Source organism: Acomys russatus, chromosome 5 (assembly GCF_903995435.1).
Source record: "Acomys russatus chromosome 5, mAcoRus1.1, whole genome shotgun sequence".
NCBI classification, from domain to species: domain Eukaryota; kingdom Metazoa; phylum Chordata; class Mammalia; order Rodentia; family Muridae; genus Acomys; species Acomys russatus.
In genome coordinates, this window is record NC_067141.1 from 5992563 (window position 1) to 6016474 (window position 23912).

At 50.2% G+C, this 23912-nt stretch overlaps 1 protein-coding gene across 1 annotated transcript; it reads left to right on the forward strand.

Annotated features, from left to right (window-relative positions):
• Positions 1-2439: 2439 nt before the first annotated feature.
• Positions 2440-23029, forward strand: Kdm8 (lysine demethylase 8). The gene is made up of 8 exons (XM_051145196.1): positions 2440-2581; positions 15029-15541; positions 18062-18228; positions 18797-18929; positions 19329-19373; positions 21586-21735; positions 22573-22665; positions 22745-23029. Exons 2-8 carry the CDS (start codon positions 15038-15040, stop codon positions 22907-22909), a joined length of 1257 nt encoding a protein of 418 aa, XP_051001153.1. The 5' UTR covers positions 2440-2581; positions 15029-15037; the 3' UTR covers positions 22910-23029.
• The last annotated feature ends 883 nt before the right edge of the window (positions 23030-23912 follow it).

A 23912-nucleotide genomic window follows, 5' to 3' on the forward strand; every position in this document is an offset into this window, starting at 1 on the left:
CTCTGTGCAGGGTGGCCCACGGACACAGCGGGCCAGAGCTACTGGGCCCTGTGGTCAGCCTGTGTGCAGGGTGGCCCCACTGACACAGCGGGCCAGAGCTACTGTGCCCTGTGGTCAGCCTGTGTGCAGGGTGGCCCCACTGACACAGCGGGCCAGAGCTACTGTGCCCTGTGGTCAGCCTGTGTGCAGGGTGGCCCCACTGACACAGCGGGCCAGAGCTACTGTGCCCTGTGGTCAGCCTGTGTGCAGGGTGACCCCACTGACACAGCGGGCCAGAGCTACTGTGCCCTGTGGTCAGCCTGTGTGCAGGGTGGCCCAGGGACACAGCGGGCCAGAGCTACTGTGCCCTGTGGTCAGCCTCTGTGCAGGGTGGCCCACGGACACAGCGGGCCAGAGCTACTGTGCCCTGTGGTCAGCCTCTGTGCAGGGTGGCCCCACTGACACAGTGGGCCAGAGATACTGGGCCCTGTGTTCAGCCTGTGTGCAGGGTGGCCCCACTGACAGAGCGGGCCAGAGCTACTGGGCCCTGTGGTCAGCCTGTGTGCAGGGTGGCCCAGGGACACAGCGGGCCAGAGCTACTGTGCCCTGTGGTCAGCCTCTGTGCAGGGTGGCCCAGGGACACAGCGGGCCAGAGCTACTGTGCCCTGTGGTCAGCCTGTGTGCAGGGTGGCCCCACGGACACAGCGGGCCAGAGCTACTGTGCCCTGTGGTCAGCCTGTGTGCAGGGTGGCTGCAGGGTGGCCCACGGACACAGAGGGCCAGAGCTACTGTGCCCTGTGGTCAGCCTGTGTGCAGGGTGGCCCAGGGACACAGCGGGCCAGAGCTTCTGTGCCCTGTAGTCAGTCTGGGTGCAGGGACCTAATTTGGCTTTCCAACAATTGCTAGTAAGTGGGGACAAGTAGTTCAGTTAATCACTTACTAAGCCGAGCATGGGGCTTTAGAAGGACTGTCTAGCCTGTCACCAGGAAAGAAGGAGCACCCTGGCGTTCTACCTACGTCCTACGGGAAGGGTGTTTTTCTGCAGTAAGCTGCTTGCTGCAATACAGAGGGTGCTTTGTCTCTTCACTGTTCTCCAGGGCCACTGTGCTCAGGTAAAACTCAGCACTCAGTGCCTTGTGGAGGTAAGGGAAGCAGGCTCAGTAGTCACTGCCTTGTGGAGGTAAGGGAAGCAGGCTCAGTAGTCACCAGCATCACAGTGAGCGTAGTGGTTTTGACAGCCTTTGGTTCTGTATTTTCTTCTTCCCTAAGCTGTACAGGCTGAGAGCACCAACAGCGTTGATTTTAATGTTTTCAAAGTGTGTGTGTGTGTGTGTGTGTGTGTGTGTGTGTGTGTGTGTGTGTGTGTGTGTGTGTTGCCCTACTGAGGGGTCAGACAGAGTAAGACAGGCCTCCAAGTAAGCAGACAGATACGAAGGGGAGCCAAGGGTACCTAATAAGATGTCGTATTTCCAAGATGGGTGACATCTTCCCCACCCTTGACTTGAGACAAAAGCCTGGCAGCTTAAAACAAAGGCCTTGTAGGCTTTGTCTCCCAGTAGCAGGACCCCTGCTACAGAACTGGTTTAACAAGTTCAAGGCCAGATCAGGAGTGTCACCCAACAGTTGCGGACAACCAAACATCCTTTCTTCGAACTATCAGCCCTAAATTAGGGGAGAAAAAGACTTAAAAAGCAAAACAAGACAAAAACTGCCCTGAGTAGAGACTGGATTTCTCTCCTTCCACCCCTGCTTTGCAGGGGGCCTTTTTCTCTGTGTGTCTGCAGATGTCTATGGTGTTTGATATTTCTCTGCTGCTACCCGTTGAGCTCGAGACTTTTTCCCCCCTTTAATTCTTTTACTGGCATAGAAAATGAACAGGATCAAGACCCCTACACTATAATCACCACGGCACCTATGACGTGTTGCACTGGCCTTGAGCAAAAAAACCCACTCCCTTCCTCATTTCATTGGACTGCTGAACGGAATGCCTCACCCTGACCATCCTGGCTGAGGAGTAAATTGATTCCTTCCGCTTCTCAAGTCACACTCCAAACCCAAGACTCGCGGCCTTTGCAGGGCATCGGTTGCTGCTGCAAATCCAGGAACCTCCAGAGTCCACCTAGAGAGAAATACAATACTTGTGGTGACATCCACAGCACTCTGCACCTGCCTGTCTGCACGGAAATCTGAGGCTGACTCACTAGAACCAGCTCTGGATGCTGTGCTTGTGGGTTCAAATTCTACATGTGATTTCCAAAACTATGTGGCTATTTTTCTTCCACCTCTACTTCCTACTCTGTAAAATACGTAGAACTGATCACCTAAGTTGGAAGGTTTAGGTAAAACAGCGGGCAAGAAACTGTTTTGCTAAGTATGACGCGGGAGAACCCAAGCAACCCGAGTCTTAGACCCGAGGAGGGCGGGACCGGGCACCGATCGCTCGGCGCTCCTCTAGGCATGCCTCGCAGTCAGCCGAGTCCGGAGTGATCGATGCTCCCGGTGTAGTCCGTGACAACGAGAAGGCCAGCCGTGGAGTCTTCGCCCCGACGGAACCAGTCGTCGCCAGCGACGAGAGACACAGCCAGGTCCAAACGCCAGAGAGGTTAGTTGGAGCCCTGAGGCGCGCAGGAGGCTTGGTCTGCTTAGATTTGCAGCGCCGGCCGTGAAGGACGGATTGCGCAGGCGCCATGCTCAAGACCTAGAGTGGGCAAGCAGCTGGACGGCTTCGCGCAGGCGCCTTGGGAGCCGCTTAGCTTCTAAGCTGCTCTCCCCTAACAGATTGGGAAAATGGCTCGCCCATTACGTAAGCTTCTAGGGGTGTCGTGTAGCGCTTGCGTGAAACTGCCGTGCGCCTACTCTCGCCAGCAGGGCTTTGGTCAATGGTTCAAGTGTGGGGACAGGCTGGGTGCCGAAACCGGCCCACCGCACCCGCTGCGCCGTCTGTCCGGAACGCGTGGCTGCCGGCCACTGCCAGAGGAGACCTGTCTGTCTCCAGCCTCCACCCTCTAACCAGCCTGTTTCCAGAAGCCAACAAGGGTCCGCGCCGGGGACCTGAGGCTTCCTGGGAATCAGGACTACTACTTCTGCTTGGGCCGCGTAGCACGACCTCCTCCAAACTGCAGAGGGATATGAGCCTCTGGGTTTTGCCAGTGCTTTGAGAGAAGGACTGCACGTGCTTTCCTAGACGTTTTGTTCATGCTAAGGCGTCCAGCAACCTGCTTGGCCTGTATTCTAACAGCAACCAAGACCAATTTCTGTAATGAGTCCTAAGAAGGGCATTTAGGAAGCAAGGCTTGAAGTCCATCCAGCCTGTACTTGGCTCCGTTGTTTTGGGGGTGAGCAGCAGGAGGTCTTAGGAACCCCCCCCCCCCCAGAACCGCTGAGATTAGATCTTGCACCCTTTAGCTGGCATCCTTTCCCATACAGGGCCGTTTTGTACACCAACAAACGGACCTTTCTTTAAAGACCTTTTAGAATTAAGGCTACAGAGAAAGGTGGTTTTGTGTAACCTGAACCTGGCTTTACCTGAAAGCAGTGCCTTGTCCTGACACATGGACTTGGAGCACCTGAAGGCCACTTTGAAAATAAGGACATAGCGACTACCACCTTCAAAAGCAGAACAAAAGGCCTTCTATGGCCAGCAAGATGTCTTTAAGGCATCCTGTTGCATTCTGAGAAACTTGTAATGTGAGCATATGTGGCCTGTGTTTGGGTGATCATAGCTGTCATTTTACCAGGAATAATCCCTGATTTTGTCTAGGCATTTCAATTTATAGCCCCCTAGTTTAGATGGTAAAGTCCATAGTTAGCCCATCTATTCCCGACTATTGGAAGCCTGTTTACACAACTCACAATAAACCCTTTTTATATGGTACCCTGGGAAGCCAATTTAAAGGTGCACCGCACACTGTGACAGAGTGGCTTATACACCAAATGGTTACTCCCACCCGTGGCGGCCCTTTGACTAATACTGCCTTTTCTTATAGGCAATTCAGTAAGAGGCTATAGGAAACCAGTCTATACTTACAGCCAGATGACGAGGCCACTCAGGCTGCTCCCATCTGCCCTGACCAGGGTGTGTGGAAGCACTGGGGGGTTGGCTTCAAGCCTGGACTTGAGGCCATAGAGAAAGGCAATCTAGGGCGTATACGCTGGGTGGCCTAGCTGCTGATCATGTGAAGGCTGTTGCTTTAGGCCCACACCAGCCCAGCTCCTCTGGAAACATTCATAGAGCTTTGGAGCCCACACCGTGGACAGTCGCTGAATCCTGGAGCTCTTATAAAGAATCCTTGAAAAATTGGTTGTAAAACCAAGGCATAGTGTGGCTTCACCTAGTGCATGGATTATACCTATCAGCTACTAACTCCCGAGTCACCGATAATGTACCAGTGTCATGTCATGGGAAGAAAAGCACATCTTAGTTAGGGTTCATTGCTGTGAAGAGATGAAGAGACACCATGGCCATGGCAACTGTTACAAAGGAAAACATTTCATTGAGGCTGGCTTACAGGTTCAGAGGTTTAGTCCATTATCAGCATGGCAGCGTGCAGGCGGACATGGGGCTGGAGGAGCTGAGAGTTCTACACCTTGATGCTCAGCAGGAGGAGGCTGTGTGCCACGCAGTGACACACCTACTCCAACCATTAGGCCACACCTCCTAATGGTGCCACTCCCTATGGGCCAAGCATTCATACACATGAATGTCTGTGGGGGCCAACCTGGTCAAACCACCACAGAGCACTTCCCCTCAGAGTCGCTTAGCCATGAGTGAGTCCAGGTTTGACTTCTCTACCTCAGGCCCCCCCTTGTCTCCTGTCATCTGTCTGTCTGTTGCATGAGTCTGAATCCGTGCCTGCCCGGGGCTGTCTTGTGAATCTGTGGCCCTGAGTCTGTATGTTCTGTGCGTGTCCGGCTGGCTTGTGTGTGATTGTCTGTGCCTCTCTGGTGTGTGACTGTCCCTTCTGAGGGCTTCGGTCTGTTTACTGAACAACACAGAAAGTGTCACATGGGGAAGGAGTGTGGTACTTTACAGACATTTTAACAGAGTTTTACAAGGAGCGAAGTTACTGACTGGCTCCTGCCGACCCAGACAATGACCATGGTTGTTTATCAACCAACATCCATAAATATTGCTTTCAACTTTTTGGTAGATTTTTAGAAAATTGCTTTCAGCTTCCGTAATTGCTGCTTTCAACAAATGGTTCCATTGCATTGTCTGGTTTAGGGGTATGAGAGAGTACATTATTATTATTATTATTATTATTATTATTATTATTATTATTATTATTATTATTATTATTGTTATTATATGAGAGTATATTACAGCTTGCATTAGCTTAGGTTGTAAAAGTTGACTACGTGGGAGACCCAGCACAAGTAGAGTTGATTGATAGAGTGTTCTCTTACAGGCAGGTTAAACAAAGAGTCTGAGTGCACAGTAGCATGGGAGTCTTAAGTGACCTCAAGCTGTATTAACTGTGGCTGGGAGGTCCAGCCAAAGTTCCAGTTGTTTAGAATATGAGAGATATTAATATAATATTGCACCACCAAAACATGGCCCTCAGAAATCTAAAATGATTCTTTTTTTTTTTCCTAGACAGGGTTTCTCTTTGTAACAGAGCCCTGGCTGTCCTGGACTCACTTTGTAGACCAGGCTGGCCTAGAACTCACAGAGATCTACCTGCCTCTGCCTTCCAAGTGCTGGGATTAAAAGCATGTGCCACCATACCCAGCCGTAATGAATTGTTTTAAAAATGAGTCACTAAGTCATTTTGGATGGACATAATACAAGGATGGTGGCTGTTTAAAGGGCCAAGTCATGCGAGGTTCTGAGAGAGGCTGCGGGGGCAGCCAGCCATGAGACCACTGAGGCCAGCATGCCACTCATGGAGGAGTTTCCTCAGGCTATCAACATAAGACCCTGTGGGAAACTCGTGTTTGTCCTGTCAGAAGCCACTTGAAGCAGCCCCCAGGGCAGTCTGGCAGCCATGGTGGGACTGAAACTTACACAAACTCCCATGACTGCAAGACCCTCTCTAGTGTCAGCTGTATCAGACATTCACTGAAGAACTCTGCGTTAAAACAAAACAACAACATTACTAAGGTGGGACTCAGTGAGTGAACATGCTTGCTGCCGGGTTTCACAGCTTGAGCTCAGTTTCCAGGCCCCACATGGTGGGAGGGGAAAACCATCCCTGAAGTTATCCTCCGATCGCCACACATACACCATGGTACAAGCTCACCATAGCACGTGTGTGTGTGTACATACACACAGATAAAATGTCAGTTGCTTATAATTGCTAAGGCTGGCTCATGTGGCTGAGAGAGGATGGTTTAGGGCAGCCAGTGGGAGGCCCTCTCCCAGAATCCTTTCATGTAGTCTGTAACGTAAGGTCCTTATCCTCAAGGCCGTTGAAGTAGCAGATATCAATGTTGGGTTTCTGGAGACGGAAGGTAGAGAGAGACCAGAGCCCAGCGTCAACAGATGGGACTGTTTATCTCAAACAGTGCAGGGCAGATGCTCTCCTGTGGGAAAAGGGGGTGCCTGGAGGAGGAGAAGCTGGCTGGACCCTTTATAGGGGCGGGGTGATGGGCTTAGGGATGAGGACTTGTTGCTGCTTTGGGGGATTACGTGTGGTCTGCGGTCCCACTTTCCTGAAATTCTCTGTGTTGAGCAGGACTTGGAAGACAGGCTGTCCCTGCAAACATTCCTGTCTAGGCTATGGTGGCCATTCTTGGTTGTCAACTTGACTACATCTGAAATTAATTAAGCCCCACGTGACTGGGTACACTTCTGAGGAATTTTAATTAATTAAAGCATTTTAAGTGGAAAGACTCCCCTTTAATCTGGGACCCATGATTTACAACTAAGGCACTCTGTCCTTCTGGACAATGAATATAGGGCCATCGTCCCTTTCCTAACTGCGTCATGCTGAGTGGGGTCTTTGTAAGGGGAGAGGAAAGGAGGGGGTCATTTGGGTCTTGACTATAGCTGTATCACCATTCCCTGAGCCTGTATATCGGCTCTTTGAGCTGATGAGGTTCCAGGACTCTGAGGTAGCCATTGGTCAGGAAGAGTTGAGCAATGGTTGAGGAGCTAAGGGTTTGTACTCTTCCCTGCAACAGATATTAATAGGAAATTTTAAAACAAAAGGATGGAAGTTTAGACCTAGAACTGTCATGATAAGGGGCCCAGTAGAGGGGAATTATCCATGTTACCCAAGCGCCCCTGAAACCTGTCCCCCTGCTGTGGGCGTCTGGCTTGTGATTCTTTTAGCAGTCTGGCATTCTTCCCTGGACACCTAAGAATTCATGTAGAAGCAACACTCCTTCCCTAACGGCACAGATTCCTTCTTTCTCTGTCATGAAGAGCTCAGACCCCATTCTGTTTTGTAGTACCATGGCTGCCAGGTCTAACTGAGTCTGGAGTTTTCTGTTCTGTCCTATACCAGAGTCAGATCAGCCTTGATTTGTTGAGCAAATTGTCTGTGTTGTACTTGTTGGAGTCCAATTACCTTTCCCCACAGACCCACAGGCCCTGCCATGTTACTACCAATAGGAAGGCAAATATTATGCCATCTCTTTTGGTTTAGACAGGGCTGGGCTGGTACTTTATTATATTCCCAAGATAACTATCAAATCAGGAACTAAGTGTACAATTTGACACACAGGGTAATCGAGGGGTGGCGAAAGAAGAGCCCTTGGGACATCCAAAATAGGTGTCATTAGGGGCTCTCAAGTTGGGGATTAGCCTGGTGCAATTGGAATGGGGACCACATAGCTCTACCCACGGCTTGTATAAGGGGGGCCCAAAGACAGGGCTTGGAAATAGAGTCATTGGTTAAACCCGTGCCAAACTTTGTAACTTGCCTTGCCCTCGCACAGATCCAATAGTCTTTTCTGAGGTCAAGCTGACTTGTAGAGAGCATGTTGGGCTACCATTTTGAGGGCAGGCATTTTAAGGAAGGGAGTCCTGGGATCGAAGGGCTCAGTTGGGGTTTGGCTGGCTTGGTTTTTCTGAGGGGAGAGAGTTTGAGATTCCCCATGGATTCAAGGTGCGGATGGGGACAAAGATGTCCACAGTCTTCACCTCTAGGTGGCCTTTGGAGGGAGGTCCTTGCCATTAGCTAACCATCTGTGGTGGTTTGAAGAAGATTGGCCCAATCTTGAAGCAATATTTGAATGCTTAGAGAGTAGCATTAGGACCCGTGGCCTTCTTGCTGGAGTAGATATGGACTTGTTGGAGGAAGTGTGTCACTTGAGGTTTCAGAAGTTCAAGCCAGACCCAGTGTCCTTCTCTCTTCCTTCCGATCTTGATGCAGAACTGTCAGCTAGCTCCCTCTCCAGCACCATGCCTGCCTGTGTGCCACCATGCTTCCCACCTTGACAATACTGAACTGAACCAACTCCAGTGACATGTTCTCCTTTGTAAGAGTCGCCATGGTCACGGTGTTTTTTCACAGCAATAGAAACCCTCATTAATCTGAGGTCAAAATTTTGTTTTCCCCAGTATGATGGCTGTTGTTGGTTGTCAACTTGACCTACATCTGGAATTAACTAAAGCCTCAAAGTGCAGGGCACACCAGTGAGGGGTTTCTGCTTAATCTAAAGTGGGAAGACATACTTCTAACCTGGATCTTTGAAGTAGGAAGACACACCTTCAACCCAGATCTAATCTGGGCCACACTTTCTACTGGAAGCCTGTACAAGGGCGTGGAAGCTCTTGCTGTCTGCTTGCTCTCACCTCACTAACAAGGCTGCTCCTCCACTGACTTTAGAGCTTCCTTCTTCAGGGCCCCAGCATATGCTGAAGACCAGCGGAGCCATCTGGCCTCGTGGACAGGACAGCTGCTGGATTCTTGAGCTTCCCACTCATAGTCAGCCATTGCTGTATCATCTATAAGTCATTCTTATAGGTCCCCTGTTTCCTCCCTCCATGCCTCCCCCCATATATAGTCTGTACGTCTTGTTACTCCAGAGATACCTGACTAATGCACCCAGTTTGTAAGGTTTGGGGGTTTTAAAACTTGATTATCCACACTGTTCCTTGTTTTCCCCTGGCTTCTGTCCCACTGGCTGTCCTGTGCATTCTGATTACTGATTCAGTGTAATCATTGGAGGTAAAGGACTGCCGCAGGGCCTGGACTCTACTAACGTAGCTACAGTGTTGCTTGTTTATATTGATGAGGAGTCATGGCAGGATTCAGAGACCCATACAGTTAGGTTCTGTGTGGTTGCCAAGAAGCCATAGCACCATCTGAAAGACACTAGACAGGACTGTCCTGCATGCAGGTTGTCTTATTAAGAAGTATAGAAAAGCTCAGTCTCAGGAGTTCCGTTGCCTGCAGTTCTGGAACAAGGCGACCTCCCATTTAAGATTGGAGCCACGGCTTGTGGGAGTCAGAGTTAGGACTAAGAGTAAAGGAAGAAGCGTTTTATAATTGAGAAGGGGTTCTAAAGAAGGGGCACCACCAGATCACCTCTAATGTTGTAACAGTAATCAGGCACCAAAGGGCCAGACGGGTCTCTTCCCAGCCCCAGCCATCAGGGGTCATAGAGCAGGCCCACCAAGAGAAGGGAGGCAATGAAATAGTTAAATGGCAAGACCCCGAGGTGGGGCCAGGTCTGGAGTGTAAAGGATAAAAGTTCCTTTGAGCCCCATCTCCTGAGGGTGGCTGTGAGGGACTCCCACGTGACAAGTCCCTGTACCCACTCAATGGAAGTCCTTCAGGAAGGAGTGTGTGGTGGTCATTCTTCTGTCAAGTTGGCTACATCTGGAATTAACTAAAACCCAGGGCCTGGGTCCACCTGTGAGGGGACTTTTCCTGCTTGAATTGTGTGTAGTAGGAAGGACCCATCTAGAATTCAGATCTTTTACGGTGGCAAGCTCTACCTTAAGTCTGGGCCACACCTTCTGGTGGCAGCCTATGTAAGGGACATGGAAGGAGGAAGCCTTTTCTCTTTGGCTGGCTTGCTCTCCTGTTTCACTGGCATTAGATTCTACTCCTTTGGGATTCCGGCCTTGTGGACTGAACAGCTGCTGGATTCTTGAACTTTAAGTTGGTAGATAACCATTGTTGGACTAGCCGGACCGCAGCTTGTAAGTTACCCTGATCAATCCTGTGAGTTCGATGTGACACTACATGGTGGCTTGTACATGGAGTGGCTTAAACACTGCACACTTCGAACCTGAAGGCAAGCCTGTCCCCCACCCCCCCCCCCCCCCCACACACACACACACATCAGGGGCTCCCTCCCAGACCAGGATTAGGCACAAACCACACCCAAACACCTGTTTTCACAGTGAGACTCTTTAATAAGCAGAGAAGAAAAATTAAAGTAGTTGCTTTCTGACTCAGGCAGAAAAATGGCAGCAAAAGACCCTCTAAGTGTAACTTTTAAAAAGAGAGAAAGGGGAGGGCTGTGTTAGAATGGGCTAGGGTTTGGAGGTATATTTTGGTTGGGCATGTTAATTAGGTGAGCCAAAGGGGGCTTTTGATTACTGGACTTCAATACTTTGATACTGGACCTTGGTGGTCAGCCTCAGGAGGAAAAGTGGGCAGTTAAGGAAATAGCTAGCTTTTGCAGGCTAGCGTAGAATGGAATATAACAGTTTTAGAATCGAAGGGGTGGGCAAGGCCTGCCAGAGCCATGCTCACCACACTCAAGCTGGCCAGAGTGCCTCAGGACCTGTCTCTCTGAGCCCAGTGGGGTACATGGCTTTTCTGGACCCTGTGTTAGAATGCCTTACAGGACTACAGGCCTGGGCTGGGCTCTCATGCAAAGACTCAGCTGTACAGGGGAGGAAAAGTTAAAGTGGCTGCTTTAACCAACCTATGCCCACAGGTTCTGGTATCAGAACTCCATATGGGTGTGGAGTTCTTCCCAGCTACTGGACATGGAGCCTTCGCTCTTGGCTCCCTGCTAGCTGTAGGCTCCCTTCATCCCGTTGCCATGCAGCATTCCAGCATGGTGGCATAAGCCAACACACACCAGCTGACTGGTCAGTACAGAGTCACTGATGGTGCCAGCCCCAGGCTCCCGTGTCCTAACCACAGAAGCAGTGTCCTGTCACTTCCCACTATCACTGGTTTCTTTTTATTGTATATGTCTTATTTTATCATAAGCATGTGCAAGGCAGGCATGCTACCTTGCAGATCTGTGGGCTGGGATCTGCCCAGTCTTGCTGAGCTGAAATCAAGGGCGCAGCAGGACTGCCTTCCTTTCCAAAAGCCCCAGGAAATAATCTATTTCTTTGATTTTTCTCAGCTCCTTGGAAGTTGCTCTGAATTCCTCTCAGCTTGTGGCCCATTAACTAGTCATCAAAGCCAGCCACTTCATCTTTCTGTGACCATTCTTCAGAAGTCACATGTTCTTTAAATCTGACTTTAGCCCAAAGCAGTGCTTTTAATGTAGTATGTGAGCCCATGCAGATAATCTAGGCTAATCTTCAGCTCAGCTCAGTCACACATGCACAGTCCCTTTTGCCCCATTAGGTGACATAATCATCACTCACAGTTAGGAAGTGAACATCTGTAGGGCTGTCGTTTGTCTATCAGCACAGACTAACTGTTGTAAGAAGTACCAGCTGCAGTCTGCTAATGGGCTAAGTGTGCTTATTTTTTGCTTAGATCAGTCCCATGTGAATCTTCCCACAATTCCCTTTTCCATGTGGCAGCTTCCTGCCACCTGGAACTTTTAGCCCCTGGAGCCTGAGAGCCCTTGGCTTCCACCTTCCAGGAGACCCGTGGAGGCGTCTGTGGCCAGACGTCAGTTACTGCGTTCCTTCCTGGAGCACCTGCTTCTGCCACAGTGAATTACAAGGGAAGCTTGTCCAACTGAGCCAGGAAGAGGATAAAGGGCATCTTTTTTGCCTGCTGGTGGTGGTATTCATGAGGTATAGGCTGGCAGATTTCTGAGTTCGAGGCCAGCTTGAAGTACATAGTGAATTTCAGGACAGCCAGGGGTACACAGAGAGACCCTGCCTTGAAGAAAAACAATAAAAATGATGTCTTTTCCATTCCATTCTTTTCTTTTACCCCAAGCCAGGGATGAAACCCAGGGGTAAAACAACAGTACACAAAGAACAAGACTTGACAGAATACATCTGGCACCCACTGTGTTTTATAAATAAAGCTTTAATGGAACTCAGCCACACATTTGTTTATTCTGGTTCATGACGGCAGAGTAGTGGCAACCATGACGGTGTGGCCAACAAAGCCTAATGTTTCATTTTTGGCCATCTGTACTCTCTGCCAAAACTACGATGGTCCCATCATTCCACGTCATGGCAGGCAGATGTGCCCTACTCTATCTGAGGTTGCTGGAACAGAGCCTGACACATACTGGGGATGTATAAAGAGAAGAGGTTCCACGGCTCACAATTCTGATGGGTGCAGAGTCCCAAAAGCTTGATATAGGCGTCTGGTGAGTGCCACCCACATGGTAGAGAAGTAGGAGGGAACACAGAGGCCAAATGAGGGTGGTCTCATGTTATAACAACCAGCCTTGTAGGAGCTAGTCCACTCTTGTAAAATGGGCATTGACCCCTCTCACAGCAATGCCCTTAATAACTTAATCACTTCCTGGGCTCCATCTCTTAAATGTCCCCCAGTGAGGACCAAACTCCTAGCCCATGAACATTAAATTACACGAACGGGATAAATCACATCTAACCTCGCAGATCCCACAGCTGTCAGGATGGTGCCAAGAACACAGAGCAGGACAGCTAGCTGTGGCTGTCTGCGAGCTGCAGATCCTGTGTGTGCTAGTACAGTGACACTCAGGGAGCCACCAAACTGCCAGTGCTGCGCATCTCCTTTCTGCTTAGGTTTTTGTGTTAGCTTTCTGTTTCTATAACAAATACCTGGGATAAATTAAAAAGACTGATTTAAATCAAGGGCTTCTGCTATTGTGAACATAATATACTCATTTCCTATTTACAGTAGTAAAATTATATCTGCAATGTATCCTTAAATTTTTAATTACAGTATTTTATTGGAATGCATTCATTGTATATAGTGATGAATTTAATAAAAATATACATTTTTAAAAAGAAGCAGCTTAGCTGGGTGGTGGAGCCACCCAGCACTTAGGAGGCACTTAGGAGGCAGAGGCAGGCAGATCTTGAGTTTGAGGCCAGCCTGGTCTACAGAAGTGAGTTCCAAATCAGCCAGGGCTACACAGAAAAACCCTGTCTCAAAAAGCCAATTAAATACATACATACATACATATGGAAGAAAGGTTTATGTTGGCTCATGATTTTTAGAATTTCAACAGGCTGTGTGGCTCTGTTTCTTTGGGCCTGTGGCAGCTCAATACCTCACTGTGGGAGCACGAGGCAAAGGATGCCTCTCTACCTTATGGTGGCCAAGAAGCAAGGCTGGGGTCCTAATGTGTCCAACTGTAAGGGCATGTCTCCATGATCTTAGCTTCCTCCCCTAGGTTCCAACTCTTAAAAGACTACACCACCTCCCAGTACCATGACCAAGCCTTCAACACATGGCCCTCTGGGGACACTTACACAGAGCACTTCCTTCTGTACCTGTAGCCTTAGGCTCTAGGGAAACCAAAATGGGATGTGCTACATCCCAGCCTCAGAGAGGCAAATATCTCTCTCTCTCTCTCTCTCTCTCTCTCTCTCTCTCTCTCTCTCTCTCTCTCTCTCTCTTTCTCTCTCTCTCTCCCTCCCTCCCTTCCCCCCCACATACACATGTAAGATTGAGACATTTAGAGAGATCTCTAGTCTATTTTCAGAGTCCCTACTGAGAGACGGAGTCCGTTGTCGATGCAAACACATAGGAATTTATTGAGCCGACAAGAAGGGATCTGTCACGCTCTTTTGAGTTGGAGACCCTAAGAAGCAGAGGCATGGGCCTTTTATAAGTTTTAGACAAGGAAATGAGTTTTACAATATGTGATTGGCTGAAGCAGTCACAGGGGCAGTAGGAACTTTTTTATTTGGGAGGAGTAAGCACATTTCTGGGAAAGTGGAAATTTTAAACACAAGCTGAGAGTCCAGCTTGACTCTCAGCACACACGGGCTGTCCTTGGGACAAACTGGACTCTCCAAGCAGATAAGACTTACAGACTTTGGCCTTAATGGGGGTCCTTACGGAGAAGGGTCCAGTTCCTTCAACACACACACACACACACACACACACACACACACACACACACACGCACGCACTTATACATGCATTTTATGGCAAGTGCTTTAAGAGCCCAAGCGCTGTGGAAATAAACACTGAGGAGTTTCCACAGACTTCACATAGATCATTTAGGATGGGCCTGAAAGGTTGGGTAGGAGTTTGCCAGGCAGACTGGAGTCATTCCAGATGAGGAGAGCACTTATCTTTCTCTGAGCAGATCTGTCCAGTGTTCACTTAAAGCCAGGCATTGTGCAAGGCCCTGAAAATAGAGCAGAGACTCCCAAAAGAAAGCCCTGCACCAGTGGGGCAGCCAGCAGCAAAGGCCTTCTGAAACGCACTGGTGTGCGCAGGCACCTTTTTTGATCTATTTTATTTTATTTTATTGTGGTGTCTTATGCCTGTATGTCCCTTCTCCACCCCAGTCCCTCCCAACACCCCAACACCAGGTAGGAGACAAAGGTTAGTGGGGAGAAGGGACATAGTTCTCTTTAGCCACTTCCTGCTGGGTAGGGTCGCGGGGCTCCTTGGGGCAAGTCCAGTCTTCAAGATACCTCCAACTTCCGCTCACCAAACTGCATCAACAGCGACCAGGAGCAGCAGCAGCAGCAGTCTTTCTAGGAACCTCCCCCCACCCACCTCTGGCTCTGGCATTTATTTCCTCTCCAGAGTCCTCAGAATTAAACTGAATTAAACTATCTGCAGCTGGCAAAGACCATGCCCCTTCTGAGCCACACAAGGCAAAGAGTTTGCTGCTGCGGACAATCTGAATCAGCCCCATGTCCCACACCTGGGATTTAAACAAAAACATGTTTACAATAACAGTTTTTAAAGACACTCAAACTCAGGTGTGAGCTACAGGGGCTGTGTGTGGTCTCTGATTGCTGTCCTGTTCCTCTCAGGTACTGAAGATGTCAGAGGGCACTACAGAGGACACCGCAGAGCCCCTGGTGGGGTCCAGCTCCCTCTGGAAGGCCCTCAGGGTGCTCCTGCCTGATGCAGAGGAGCAGCTGAAGCTGGACCTCAGTGAACAGGTGGACAGGAGCATGGTTGTGCTGCTGCAGCGGGCCGTGCGGCTGTTCTATGCAGGCCATGGGCAGGAGTGCCTGCAGGCCAGCGAGGCCATCCTGGACTATTCCTGGGAAAAGCTCAACACTGGGCCCTGGCGAGATGTGGACAAGGAATGGCGTCGTGTCTATTCCTTTGGCTGCCTCCTAAAGGCCCTGTGCTTGTGCCAGGCACCGCAGGAAGCCACTGCTGTGGCCGAAGCACTGCGGGTGTGTGACATGGGCCTGTTGATGGGGGCAGCCATCCTTGGGGACATCCTTCTCAAAGTCATTGCAGTCCTCCAAGAACACATGCTTCCAAGAAAGCAGCCTGCCTGTGGCCCACACCAGGACCAGCCTGCTACCAAGGTACGGGGACTGGGTCCTGTCAATGCAGAACTATCCAGCAACCCAAATCATCTTCTAGCACAATTCAGTACTCTCCCAGGCCACACAGGTGGCCTCTCTACTGAAAGGAGTGCTGTGTAGATTTGAGGAATGAGCAGCTGGACCCATAAGTCTTCAAAGGCAATACCCTTTTAAGAGGGGTGGTAGCAGCGTCATTAATCTCGGAGAGGCAGCTCACAGTAACTGTGCAGAGCCAGCCTGCTGCAGCCCCCTGCAGACTGCTTCTAGGCAGCTCTGAAGGAGATCCAACATACCTTCTCACTAGTCACTGAGAGACCCCTCCTCGGCTAGCCAACTGAAGTTCAGGAGGCCAGTGTGTTCTTCCCTTCCAGCCCTCATGGCGATTGGCCATGGTGTTTAAGTATCGTAGAGTTCCTCCCAAGCCTGGAGCACAGTTACCCCAAAGGCTGCAGACACAGACCTCATGTGGCTTCCGCTGAGTGAGCCAGAAACCATCTCCAAGGACACAGTGTCCTCACCTGTAGATTGTCAGATAGGTCCTGAGCCACTGAGAGAAAAGGCCTGGGCTGTGTTGGATGCCAGCCTGCGATTCTAAACTTTTCTCATGTATTTCTCAGTGCTTTCCTGCAGTTTTAGAATGGCCTGTTGAGTGTGACTTACATATATAAGAAACATGTGATGGATGTCATTAGCACATGTGTGCGACCACAGTGAGAAGAGATCCACAAGCCAGGAAGAAAGGCAGGGTGGAACCTTTCATGCGGAGTTGGAGGGTTGGTAGGGAAAAGCTGAAGCCTAGACAGGCAACCAATGACTCCTGAAGACATAGAGCCATTAATGAAATGTGCCTGGCCTCAGTTTACTAAATGAAGAGAAGCTAGGCATGATGGCACACATCTATAATCCCAACACCTGGGAGGCAGAGGCACAGGATAGAGATTGAGGCAAGGAAGATTTATTGTGAGATTTCACCTGGGAAAAAAGTGAATAAATAACAATAAGTTACAAATTGAGAGAGAAGCAGACAGCCTCAAGGACTACCAACAGCCATTGTTTATGTGATGCTTGGTGCCATCACATAAGGATCTGTGGGGCCTCAGGGTAATATGTTGCTTAACTCTTCAGAAATTAGGAAGTTCAGGAGAGAAACTTGTCCCCTTTGACCTAAGGGTACACCCCTCAATCTTCTTCATCATTGTGTCCCAAGGGGGTGTAATGGTGGACTCTGCCCAAAGTGGTCCTCATTGAGGTGAGGGGCAGATGAGCACAGGGTCGTCCCAGTCAGCCTGCCTGGGCTCAATCCCCATGCTACATCCCATCTCATCCGACAGGGTCCCTTCGTCTCTGCCCCAGTCCCTTACTGGAAGCGGGTATCCACATACCAACTTTACTGGGCAGCTGCAGTAGCCTAAATGAACTGGCTGAGCATGTATACAGCTATCACCGTCCCTACCCCCACAGCTATAATCCTATGAGGCTGCAGAAGAATCTTCTGTTGCTAGAGGACAGGGGGAGGAGGCTTCTGTGAGGGGCTGTGCTAACAAGGCCTATGTTGAGTATGGGGACAGTATAAAGGAGGCAGGGTCAGTAGAGGCCAGCAAGTGCTCCTGGGTACCAAAGGTGGGTGCTTTTGTCACCACCAGTTTAGAGATGAGAAAAATGAAGGTGCAGGAATGGTAAGTGACCTGCTTAGCTTACCCAAGGGAAATGGGTAAGGAAAGAATGGTGAAGCCATTTGTGTGACATTGCAAGGACTGAGTGGCAGTGTGGAAACTGCCTCAGATATAGTGCTTGGATGCAGGGCAGAATTGCTCACCCATCAGGACAGCTGCACCTACTGTGCTCTAAGGTTATGACATGGCTAAGAAAAAAGGGTCCTTGTGCTCAGGAAAGCAAACGGTGTAGAAGTGTTATCTGCTGCTGGGTGTGGCAAGCACTCTGGAATCTGAGGTAGGGAGCTTCTGGGTTCAAGGTCATGCTGGGCTTCCTGGTGAGACCTGTCTCAAAAACACAAAACATCGCTCGGTGTAGTGGTGAACACCTTTACCCTTCTCACTTTGGAGGCAGAGGCAGGTGACATCTGTGTTTGACGCCCATTAAGGCTACATGTTGAGACCCTGTCTTAAAAATAAAGCAAAATTTGGGACTGGGGCGATAGCTCAGTCAAGGGCTTACCACATAAGTACTCCTAGGAACACTGGAGTTTATCCTTAGAACCATGTAAAAAGCTTGGCATGGTGGCATGTACATGTCATCCCAGAGCTGGGGAGGTGGAAACAGATGGACCCCAGTGGCTTGCTAGCCAGCCAGCCTAACTGACTCAGGGAGGAAACCCCATCTCAGTAAGGTGAACAGTGCATGATAAGGAGTAACAAACACTTGAGGTTGTCCTCAGTCACACACATGTGCACACAAACAAAACAGAAACACTGTCTGCTATTGTTAACGACAACTAAGACACCTGCCACTGATGCAGTTCCTCAGACAGTTGCCATCTTGCTTTGTTTGGATTCTAAACAGAAGGCAAAGCATGACTCCAACTCAGCTCCTGATGTGGTGTTAGAGCGGGTAGTACCCAGGCTTCGCTGTCCAGCCCTGCAGTACTTCAGGAAGCACTTTTTAGTTCCTGGGAGGCCTGTGATCTTGGAAGGTGTGGCTGACCACTGGCCCTGCATGAAGAAGTGGAGGTGAGTGGCCACTGAGGGGAACTGAGGTCCTTCCTCCTATCCGAGTGTCCCCAGGACTCCCTGAAGGCTCTTTCTGGCTACTCATAAGTCACTGCCCCAGACCAACCTTCAAAAGCCCCTTGATTGATTGCAGAGGTTTCATGAAGACTGGAGAACCCTGAGCTTTCAGCATCCACAGGGTTCATGTAAGCAGTGCCCTGGGCACTCTGCAAAACAACTGTAGCTCAGGGTTGTTGGCCTGTTGTGTTTGTGGCCTCTCAGACTCCAGCAGGAAAAAATTCTGAACGAGCCACAACACAGTAGTCATTCTCCAAATGGGGCAGATACCTCCTTTAACAGAGGAGCAGGGACTCAGGAAGGTTAAGAAACTCACTAAAGGGTGTGTGATGCACCTAGGCTGTCAGAGTTCAGAGCCAGCACTTATCACCTCTCTGTGGTACTGTCAGGAGAGCGAGGGCAACAGTGGTCTCCACGCCGTGAGGCTTTGTACAGGAGAGCACTCCTAGGTGTCAGCAGCAAGGACGCATGCTGGCAGCTATGGTTATGATGCCAGGGCCTGCTCTTGCAGCCTGCAGTACATCCAGGAGATTGCCGGCTGCCGCACCGTGCCCGTGGAAGTGGGGTCACGGTACACAGATGAAGACTGGTCCCAGACCCTCATGACCGTCAATGAGTTCATCCACAGATACATCCTGAACAAGGTACTTGTGAGTTACTGTTTAATAGATGGACAGTGTGACTGGAACTTAAAGGCAAAATTTCTGTCATGTACGTCTCACCACAATTTTTTAAAACAATTTCCGAAGAAAAGAGCAGCCCTTGGCTATGGACTCCGTCTGCATTGTTTATCTAAGGGAGAAGCTGCAGGGTCTGGGGCTCACTCAGAAAGGGCAGAGTTACAGTCAGACCCCTGCCCTTCAGCTCTGCCCTGCCTGGGAGGTCACTGATCACAGCAGACCCCAGGGTGGGGAAGAAGCCACACAAGACAGTGGTAGGTGGGGCCAGGGTGAGAGCTTAGCATCTAACTAAGCAACAGGGCCATCAAGAGATGTCTCACACAACTAACCAATGGGCATTTCTGCCTTCCTCCTCTGGGTCAGGCGAAGGACATCGGGTACCTTGCTCAGCACCAACTGTTTGACCAGGTGAGTCTGAATCCGTGTCCTTGCCCTGCACTCGTCACCTGCTCCTCTCCTCCCTAGAGGCACACTTGGCTATCTTCTGGTGCTGCCCTCTGGAGCAAGAGCTCGCTCTCCCAAGTTAGCAAAGGCAGCATGAGGCAAGTTGAACAGCGAGGCTTGAGAAATTGAGTGTGCTAAGTCTAGGGACCCAGTCTGCATCCTAGGGATGACCTGCCAAAGCCTGAAGGTGGAGCCTGGCTGAGCTGGAAAGGACCAGGTGGGAGATAGTCCCATTGAGAAGTACCCCAGCACCAAAGCATGAGGGGAGTGCAGCCAGGAGGGCATTCACAGGAGCCGGAGAGCCAGAGACCAGGTGGCAGAGGCCTTGAAGGTCACACCAGGACTCCAGATTTAATCTGGGTATGATAGAGTCCTGTGAGGCCCCCAATGAGCAAGAAGGTCCCCTGGAGTTCCTGGGCAGTTAAGAGATAAGTACATGTTTTCTGCAGGCAATAGGTGCTGCTGCCTCTCCCACAGAGCAGACCCGTAAGAGCAGATCACGAGGCCTGCCCTGTCCTGGTATTAGCCCTGTGCCCCTTAGCACTGGCAGCCCAGGAGCCTCTAGAAAGCAGGGCAGGATCAGTTGGTGGCTGGGCAGAGCATTGTGCCTCCACGGCCCTGTGATGTGATGTGTGAGGAGGGGCCAGGTAGCTGGTAACTCAGCTGCCGGGCTGGGGGTAAAGAAAACCAGGATACACATCTGTCTGAGTGCTGCTGTAACAAACACTACCTGCAGGATAAGTTATAAACAATGGGAGCCTGTCTAGTTCTGGTGTCCAGAAAGGTCAAAAGACCACATGATGAGGGTGATCTAGCACATCAGTGGGCCAACAAAGGACACTGTGTGACGAGAGAATAGGCAGGGTGAGACAGACTTGGTTTTATAAAAGCCTGTTCTGTGATACATAACCAGGTCACATAGTAATGGCGTCTGTTTGTCCATGAGGCAGAGCCCTCATGACCGAGTCACCTCTTAAATATCCCTCTGGTTGGTACTGTCATGATATAATTAGTTTTCAACCAGAATTTAACTTCAACGGAGCAGGCAGAAGGCAGCGGGATTTTCCCTCTCCTGCCTGCAGCCCCTACGGTCATCTGCATGTATCGCCATCCTTGGAGGAAGACATTGCCCTTCGGTTTCCAGAGCTGCCTGTGGCTGGGTGTGGTGCACACACCTGGAATTTCAGCATGTGCAGGGCTGCAGCAAGAGAATCTCAAGTTCAAGGCCAGCCTGCGCTGCACAGGCAGTCCTTCTGAGCTGCCTGGTTAGGATGCTGAAACAGTGGCAGGGGGCTCATCCTGGGGGAAACACTCTTTGATTTCCTTCCTGCCCTGGCTCTGCCTGCTTCTCTGGCACCTTGACCAGTGGGAACTCTATGTTCAGTGGGGGACTCTCCGTGAGCCCTTCCCTGTTCCAATCCCAGTGCCAGTCACTGAGGATTTGGGGACAGGAAAGAATGCTTCTCAACCTCAGGATTCTGATGCCATGGGCCTCAAAGAAAGTATTAGGGAAGCCTTACAGGTACATGGCAGAAGAGGCTCTCAGATGGCATGGTCAGCATCAGTGGGGTGCTAGGACCTCTGGGAGGGCTGTGACATGCCTCTTTAGGTGGTTTCTTTGCCCAGCATCATCCTGCCAGAAAACAAGTCCCATAGTTCACACACCTGGGCTGTGAAAATCCAGAAGCCAAGAAAAATCCATGGTGGAGTTCTGGGAGTTCCAGGCCATCCTAATCTACATGATATGTTCCACCAGCCAGGGCAACAAAGTTAGCCCATCTTCAAAACAAAACAAAAGACATTATGGTAGGATGCCTTTGGAAAAAAAAAAAAAAAGAATTAGAAGTATAAAGCAACAACACCTGGTTTCTTAAAAGAAAATTATCTACATGATGTAGAAAAAGAAATTAAGCAAAACTGTAATTCTTATCTATTATTTCTATCTTATGATTTTTATTCATTAGAATATGAACCTAAACTAGGTAGGATGGCACATACATATAATACCTGCACTTGGGAGACTGAGGGAAGAGGATGAGAAATAGAAAGACTGTCTCAAAAACAAAACAAAAAATACACCTAGGAGTGTGTGTATTTGGCTGTTGAGCATCAGATGTCAGCTGGGTCCTGGCTGGCATACCTAGTCCTGGCCTCTGCTTTCTGCCACTACGTTCAGATCCCCGAGTTGAAACAGGACATCAGCATCCCTGATTACTGTTGCCTGGGCAATGGAGAAGAGGATGAGATCACTATCAATGCCTGGTTTGGTCCCCAAGGAACCATCTCCCCACTGCATCAGGACCCCCAGGAGAATTTCCTGGTCCAGGTAAGAGTTGCTGCCAGAGAGGGGGCTAAGTAAGGAGCTTGTGGTGGTAGATACCCATAATCCTAGCACTTGGGAGGCTCAAGGCGCCTGGGCTATATGAGACCTAGTCTCAAAATGGGCAGAGGAGGAGGAAAGGAGATGTAGAAAAAAACCCAAAAAATAGTCCTGAGGCCCTGGGATAGGGTTTCTCCCAGGTCAAGGCTGTACCAAGTGGAATTTCTCTGGGGTCAGATAGGAAAGCTCTTGGGTGGAGGGCCTTGCACGTTCTAGCAGCCCCAGCACCCTATCACCTGCCAACCTCCCTCATGCCCCCCGCTAGCCTGCACTGTAGGTAAGGGCTGATGGAAAAGGCCTCTCAGCCACTGATACATGTTTCCAGAGACTCAGGTGGGTCTGTCACAGGGAAGCAGCATGCACCCACTACTGTAAGACCTTGTCACACTTGCTAGAAACTTAGTAAATGAGAGCATTCTTGCAGAGCACTGGGCCAGCCCTGCTAGGCAGCTCAGTAGCAGCTAAGAGCCAGGGCCCAGGAGCCCACTGCCCGACATGGCCCCAGCTGTCACCTTAGTAAACTTGGGCAAATCACTTTACCTCTTTGCCTCAAATCCTTACAGCCAAGGTGAAGAGGGAAGCCCTTTGAGATTAAGCCAGACCAACACTCAGTGCTGCTGAGCTACATGCAGAACACTGAGCTGTAAGGTGCCTGAAGGTGAACACTGTCAGAGCACATGGTGGAGCAAGGCAGCAGGACAGACCACAAAAGGCCTGTGCTTAGTGGGTCAGCCTCGCTGTCCTGCAGCTTACCCCCCGGAGCTGATGAGCCTCTTCTCCCAGGTCCTAGGAAGGAAGTATATCCGGCTGTATTCCCCGCAAGAATCTGAGGCAGTGTACCCACACGAGACGCGCCTTCTTCATAACACCAGCCAGGTGGGCACACAGGGAATCAGGGTGGCGGGGTGCCTGCTGCCCCTAGAGAGCAGCAGATGACTTGTCTTGCTTTCCGCAGGTTGATGTGGAGAACCCTGACCTAGAGAAGTTTCCCAAGTTTACCGAGGCCCCATTCCTGTCCTGCATCCTGTCCCCCGGAGAGACCCTCTTTATACCTGCTAAGTACTGGCACTACGTGCGCTCCCTGGACCTGAGCTTCTCTGTCAGCTTCTGGTGGTCATAGCCAGGGCCAGAGTGGAAAGGACCCTCCAGGCCAACACCTCACCTAAAGGCAGTGAGCCCAGTGAAGGTGTGGGCCCTGGATGCTGCTAGACTCCAACGGTCCTGCTCCCTGAGCCAGTATATATATATGATGCATGTGTGTGGCAGAGCTGCTGTGTGTGCCCCACATGCATGTGGCAGAGCTGTGGGGTGTACCTCACATGTGTGTGGCGAGCTCCTGTATGTACCTAGGCCACCCAGATCATGGATGCTTCTTTTTTTTTTCTTTGTAACTTAAATTTTTTTCAAAAACACAAATAGTTGTTTTTTTGTTTTTTTTTTTTTAAATATTTCTTCAACCAAATTCCCTTTTGCCTGTAGGTACGTCGGCAACAAAGAGGCATTGGGGAAGAGGAGGAACATGGGCCCTAGAAGGGAAAGGCAACAGCCCCATCCATGGACTCTCTTGGTAGCAAACAACTGCTGGAGGGGAGCCACCCATGTCACACAAGGGAGGCTACCTCAGAAAAGCTGAGAGCAGAGCATAGTGAGGCAGGAGCTGAGTCTTAAGGCCAACAGGCCTGCACGGTACATGGAAGGTTGGCAGTACAAGCTGTAATATAGAGTGTGAAGGCCCGGCTTCCGATGCTTGTCAGTGATACAAATTCATCTTGAACTAGCTTACATAAAACCCGCAGGCGCCTACAGCACTCCAGGCCTCTGCTCCCTGCTCCCTCCTCCCTTCGCTGGTCCACTTGGGTTCACTGTTTTCTGGAAGAGGGAGAAGGGCAGCTCTGACTCTATCTCCTTCCCCACATCTTGACCACCAGTATCAACTGCTGGTCCCTTCAGTTCAAACCAAGGATCATCAGTAGGGATGCTGGTGGCCAGGACTAGGACAGTCCCTGTGGCCTCAGGGATGGCTGCTCATCGACAACAGACAGGGAGACAAGTGGCAGGAGGGTTGCTATCTCCGTAACTCCTTGGTCACCCTCAGGGATGGCCTGAGCTGTGCCACTGCAACA